Raw genomic sequence first — 6,000 nt, 5'->3', positions numbered from 1 at the left:
CTGGACTGAGTTGTCCATCCTGGCCTCAGTTTCTCTCATCCGTAAATAATGGGGCTGGGAAGGTGGGAAAAAACGAACCTGGGAAAACTGACTTTTTAGATTTATTTATTTGCTTATTTATTTTTATGCATACAAGAGCTGAGGTACAGGCCAGAGGTGCAGGGGGCTGAGAAAATTCACCATAGACAGGGTGGGGAACAGAACAGGCAGTTTGACTGAAATACACTGCTGAGGGGAGCAGCGGGCAAGTCAGGAGAGGTCTGCTGCGCCACGTGGGCTACTCCCCAGCCGGGGATCGAACTTGTGCTTGCAGAGGCTGTGCTTAGCTTCATACGTTGCGTCTTAACCCCTTGCACCACCAGGGAGGCCCGAAAACTGATTTTTGAAGTCTTTTCGCTAAGAGCAATACCGGTGTAGCCTCCTTCCCGAGGAGCCCGAGGCAGCCCTCGCCTCGGCCCCCCGCCCGGCCCCGAGCCCTCCCTCCTTCTCGGCCCAGGAGCCCCGAGTCTCCCTCCCTGCCCCGCAGGCGAGGGTGAGCGCCGAGCAGGAGGCGGGACGCAGAAGCGCTCAAGCCACGCCTCCCTGCCGCCCATTGGTCGCTTTTAAACGTCTGGCCCCGCCCCCGCAGTGTCTGTATAAATAGTGGCCGCAGGGCCCCGGCGCCGGAGTTGTCCTCGCGTGTTGCCAGCGCCGCAGCTCTCCCCGCGCGTCCTCTGGCCCCGCCCGCCCGCGTCGCCTCTTCTCTCACCCCAGCGGGAAAACCATGAAGGTCGCCAGTGGCAGCGCCGCGGCCGCCGCGGGCCCCAGCTGCTCCCTGAAGGCGGGCAAGGCCGCGGGCGGCGCGGGCGAGGTGGTGCGCTGCCTGTCGGAGCAGAGCGTGGCCATCTCGCGCTGCGCGGGGGGCGCGGGTTCGCGCCTGCCCGCCCTGCTGGACGAGCCGCAGGTGAACGTTCTGCTCTACGACATGAACGGCTGCTACTCGCGCCTCAAGGAGCTGGTGCCCACCCTGCCCCAGAACCGCAAGGTGAGCAAGGTGGAGATCCTGCAGCACGTCATCGACTACATCTGGGACCTGGAGTCGGAGCTGAGGTCCGAATCCCAAGTCGGAACGCCCGGGGCCCGGGGGCTCCCCGCGCGGGCCCCGCTCAGCACCCTCAACGGCGAGATCAGCGCGCTGGCGGCCGAGGTGAGGTCCGAGCTCTGCACGAGATGAGCTCCCTTCTCCAAGTAGGGAAACTGAGGCCTAGAGGGGGCGCGGGGGCTTGGCCCTAGGTCCGCCCGAGCCTTTCGGGCTCGGGATTAGGCGGTGATGCCCAGGGAGGTGGGAAAAGCGCTCCCGCTTCGTGCCTCTCGGGGGAGGTGGGCTTGCGGCCCCGTCTCAGCCCCGCTCACGCCTCACCTCTCCCGCTCTCGCTTTCACAGGCGGCGTGTGTTCCGGCGGACGATCGCATCTTGTGTCGCTGAAGTGCCCCCGCCTGGCACCCGCGGAGCCCAGCCCTCCTGGGGCCGGCAGGAATAAGCGCTCTCTGAGCCTCCAGGCGCGTCGAGGTTGCCGGGGAGGAACAGGACTGAGATCCGAGGCCATCCCGGACTTGCTGGATCCAGCCCGGCGCTGGGGACTGACTGGGCAGGCGACCCACCTCCACACCTATCAGTCACCAGAGACTTGGGGGTATTTCCCCCGTTTGTTTCTATTTTTTGAAAAGCAGACATTTTAAAAAATGGTCACGTTTGGTGCTTCTCAGATTTCTGAGGAAATTAATTGCTTTGTATTGTATATTACAATGATCACCGACTGAAAATATTGTTTTACAATAGTTCTGTGGGGGGTTTTTTTGTTGTTGTTATTAAACAAATACTTTAGATGGTGGTAAAGTTGCAGTGACTTCTCGGATTGAGGGGGCTGGGCTGAGGGTGACCACCCCCCCATTCTGTCGCAGCTGGTGCTGGAAGGAAGGGGACGGGAGGGTTACATCTGGACTGTCACTTTGCCGACCTGAAATGAGTGTTTCCGGTGTCTTTAAAGTATTCTTTTCCCCATCCCTGGCCATTTCCCTGCTCCCCAGAGTCATAAAATTAATCCTCTAGACCTCTAGGGTTTCCTAAAGTGGTCCTGGGGCCATCTGGGTCACCTGGGGAGGTTGTTAAAATGCAGATCAACCTGCCACGGCCCCCTCTGGGTGGACTATTCAATAAACCATTGAAGTGGGAGAAGCAGGTCACTAGGCCACCTGCATCTTTGCGGAGAGGTGGGGGAAGTGAGACCCAGAGAAAAGGGGCTTGCCCAAAGCTGCAGTTTGAGCCCGGGCTAATATCGCCCCATTCCCCAGTAGGAGGTGTCTCCCTGATAGGCCAGCCTAACCTTGGATCCCAGCAGGCTGCCCTGGGGCTCCCAGCTTGTCCAAGTGGGTGAGCATGTTGGCAGGGCCAGCCTGGGCACAGCTGCCGGGCCACCTGCTCTGGGTCCGGATTCGGCCCCCTCCCCCTGGCTTGGCTATGCCAGCAGCTCACACTAACCTCTCTTACCCCCTGGGCTCCTGTGTGGGCTCTGCGGAGGCGTGGGCCAGTCTGTAGCTCCTGAGCAGGAAAAAGGTGTCATTGGCGAAGACCTATCTGCCTGGGCATGCGAGTTTGCACTCATGGGGGGGGGGGCGGTGCAAGTGGGTCTGGGCCTGTATATGTGACATGAGTGAACTGGTAGTGCCCCCCAAACTCGAATGGGGTTGGGTCATCTGTGTACAGACTTGGGTGTGTCGGTGAGGATATGCACGATATGCACAGGGGTGTATGCAGAAAGGCAAATGTGAGCACATGTGTGCTGCAGATAAGTGTGCAGCCTCCAGCTGTTTGGGCTTGTGTGTCTGCCTGAATGTGGTGGACATCTCTGCATGGGTCTGGCTTGATGGATGGGCTTGTGTATCAGGGCTGCAGAACCACATTGGGCTGGTCTAAGTGTGTAATCGTTCTGCAGATTGGTTGGCATTCCTGGTCTGGAGTCGAGGAGAGGGCAGCTGTTCAGGCAGATCCTCTTCACAGTTCAATACCAGCCGTCTGGGCAATTGTCAGGTCCTGGGGTCACTAGCCCTCAAGTAGCCCTACTGGTTGGCTCTGGCATATAACTTGGAGAAACCGAGTCCCAGGAAGGGCAAAGAACTTGCCAGCAGAGGGTAAGGACTATTAATGCACTTTCAACAAATAAAAGAAAAATAAATAGCACCTAGTACCACCAGCCTGACCCTGCTCAACCCTCTACATAAAGGATTTCAGGGATTGCCTTGGGGTTCAGGGCAGGATTCTGATCCCGGGTTTACAACAGAAGAAACTGAGGCTCGGAGGGAATGAACAACAAAAAATTAAAGATTATCATCTATTGCGCACCAAGCCAGGAACCAGACCCTCCCCAAACACATTATGAACTTTATCAAAGAACATAATATTTATAGGTAAATTATGTCCTTTGATACTCCCCACCCGGCTGCTGTTTTATAGCATTAACGCCACATAATTGTTGTAGAGAATAGCGCGGTGGAGCACTTAGCACGCAGCGTTTGATAGCTATAAATTAGCACTATTAATTGTCGCCTGTGTGTCCTTGAAGTGTCGTCAGAGGCACACGTGTGCGCCCCTCCCGCCCCGCGCGCCCCCGCCGGCCAGCCCACCCACGGGGGCGGGGGCGTGTCCCGCGCGGACTCCTGCCCCGCGGGGCCTTTTCCCCGGGGAGGAAGGGCCGGTGCGGGGCCGGGCCACCTCCCCCGCCATTTAGGCACACTCTGGACTCCACGTTTCCCTCTTTTCCCCTTTGGCCCGGGCCCAGCCCATCTGGAGGCCGGCTCGGCGGCGGCCTGGGAGCGTTTCCATCAGCTGGGCCCGAGGAATGCGGAGCTATTTAACCTGAGCATCCCCAGGTGTACGGAGGCGCCTGGCTGTCTGGGGCCCGCCGCCTTTGGCACGGCCGCGCTAGACAAACAGCGCCGCCCCCGCCCTGCCCCTCCGCCCGCAGCTGCAGCCGGCCTGGGAACCGGCGGGCGCCGGCGGCTTGCATAAGAGACTCCCGGCCTCGGAGGGGGGCGGGGGGCAGAGGCCGAGGGGTGGAGGGGGGGGGCTTGAGAGAGAGAGAGAGTGTGTGTGTGTGTGTGTGTGTGTGTGTGTGTGTGTGTGTGTGTGTGTGTGTGTGTGTGTGTGTGTGTGTGTGTGTGTGTAGACAGGCACGCAAAACCCTATTCCTTTCAACCCTCTTTGGGAAATCATTAAAGCCTCAACCCCTCCCACAGGGCTCTCTGCTGAGGCACAGAAACATCAGGAGAAAGTTTTCTGGCCATCGGACCCAGCCTCTCCATGGCTGTGGACCCGACGCTTGCAGTGTTTATTTAAGAACACTCACAGAGGGCTTGTTTCGTGCTAGACAGTTCGTGCATCTAACCCTTCCCACAATTGTGGTGCACTCGGTTATGGTGCACTCGGTTAAACAGCAGGAGCGACAAGATAACATTTTAGTAGCAAGGCTGGGGGAACACAGCTTCGGACTCAGCCTGATGTCCTCATTTCAGCTGAGCCTCTGTTTTCTCATCTGAAAAATGGGTTCCAGTTTCATCCTCGGGGGTCCCATGGTCGCAAAAGCTTAGCACTAGTGACTGCCTCACACAGACACTTAGTGTGTGTAGGTGTCCATTGTTTTGAGCACTCACTGAAGGAATCCTTTCATCAGGTGGGCCGGTTGCTCTTTCTACTTTTTAGATGAGGAAAGAGAACATTAGAGGATGTTGCCTAAGAGGACTTTCCGGAAACTGGGCTGCCCCTAAGGAGACTTACCAGAGCATTCACGGTCCCCCAGGACCCCCAGGTGGGCCTTTTTATCTTATTTCTAATTTAAATCATACCTGGTATTATATATTTTTGTTTTAAGCACATAAACCAGGAATTACTTTACCACTTTTTGCAGTCCAAATCTTAGCAAATCTTAGTTTTAAAGTATTCTAACTAGACAGGCCTCTCTGGTGGTGCAAGGGTTAAAGCCTCAGCACTAGGAAGCTATTGGCAGCCACTGCAGCATGAGTTCCATGCTCAGCTTGGGAGCTGACCCCCTTGATGCAGCAGGCCTCTCCTGTCTAGCCTGCTGCTCCCCTCAGCAGTGTATTTCAGTAGATCCTCTGTTCTGCCTCCCACTCTGTCTCTGGTGAATCCTTTCACACACACAGCCTGCACCTCTGGCCTACACCCCAGTTCTTTTATGCATAAATAAATAAATCTTTGAAAAAATAAATAAAATAAAAAATCTAACTAGGGCCTCAAAACATAGAAGTGGCACTGGGTCCCTCAACCTCTAAGCTGTCCTGGCCAGGTCCCTGGGATTCGGTCCTGAGGGAAGGTCACACAGCTGAGCACAAGTCTTGAACCAGGTAGAGACTATCCAAACTGGAAATGTCTGCCTCTATCTTGGGGGCGGAGGGGTCACAGGGCCCTGACCTCCAGATACACACTGTGCCTGCACAGGGGTCAAGAGTGCTTCACACACAAACACCAACCCTACATCTGCCAATATGAGTCACACCCAGACTTCAAAGTTGGCTTCCTGGGATGGGGTAGGGTGCCCAAGGAACCCTCTACATTTTGCCTTCAGAGACTAAGGCTGGGTCATACATAACTTTTCTTCCTGAGAGCTACTTTTACTGAACTCCAGGAACTGCAGGCAGGAGAAGGCTCCCTGCTGGCCAGGGTCACACACTGCAGGGCTTTCCAGTATCTTGCAGGCCTGGGATCCAGGTTTGGCAGGCAGAAAGGCAGTGAGTCAGGGCCAGGCCAGGGGTCCGGGCAGCACGGCTTTCCCGGAAAGGGAAGGGATGAGAGGAAACCAGAAGGCCTGGAGGCGCACCAGGGGCGGGCTACCCTTATCTTCCCGGGACCCACCTAGGCGGGTGCTTCCTGCCCCAGCTCTTGCAAAAACTTTTTCCCAGCACTGCCCCCAAGAGGGGGGCCTGGGCCAGTACAGGGTTGCATCAGGGG

The 6,000-nt window shown here is 56.8% G+C and overlaps 1 protein-coding gene across 1 annotated transcript; it reads left to right on the top strand.

Annotated features, from left to right (window-relative positions):
• The first annotated feature begins 678 nt into the window (after positions 1 to 678).
• Positions 679 to 3,528, top strand: ID1 (inhibitor of DNA binding 1). Its single transcript, XM_037521222.2, has 2 exons — positions 679 to 1,186; positions 1,423 to 3,528. Exons 1-2 carry the CDS (start codon positions 764 to 766, stop codon positions 1,462 to 1,464), a joined length of 465 nt encoding a protein of 154 aa, XP_037377119.1. The 5' UTR covers positions 679 to 763; the 3' UTR covers positions 1,465 to 3,528.
• The last annotated feature ends 2,472 nt before the right edge of the window (positions 3,529 to 6,000 follow it).

Source organism: Talpa occidentalis, unplaced genomic scaffold (genome assembly GCF_014898055.3).
Source record: "Talpa occidentalis isolate TD23 unplaced genomic scaffold, MPIMG_talOcc4v2.1 talOcc4.10, whole genome shotgun sequence".
Classification (NCBI taxonomy): Eukaryota; Metazoa; Chordata; class Mammalia; order Eulipotyphla; family Talpidae; genus Talpa; species Talpa occidentalis.
This window is presented reverse-complemented; position numbering and strand designations above follow the sequence as displayed.

Bases quoted from the DNA above. Each gene is read 5' to 3' on its own strand.
- ID1 (XM_037521222.2), top strand. From the start codon at position 764: ATGAAGGTCGCCAGTGGCAGCGCCGCGGCCGCCGCGGGCCCCAGCTGC. The intron at 1,187-1,422 runs GTGAGGTCCGAG...TCGCTTTCACAG, and splicing joins TCAGCGCGCTGGCGGCCGAG to GCGGCGTGTGTTCCGGCGGA.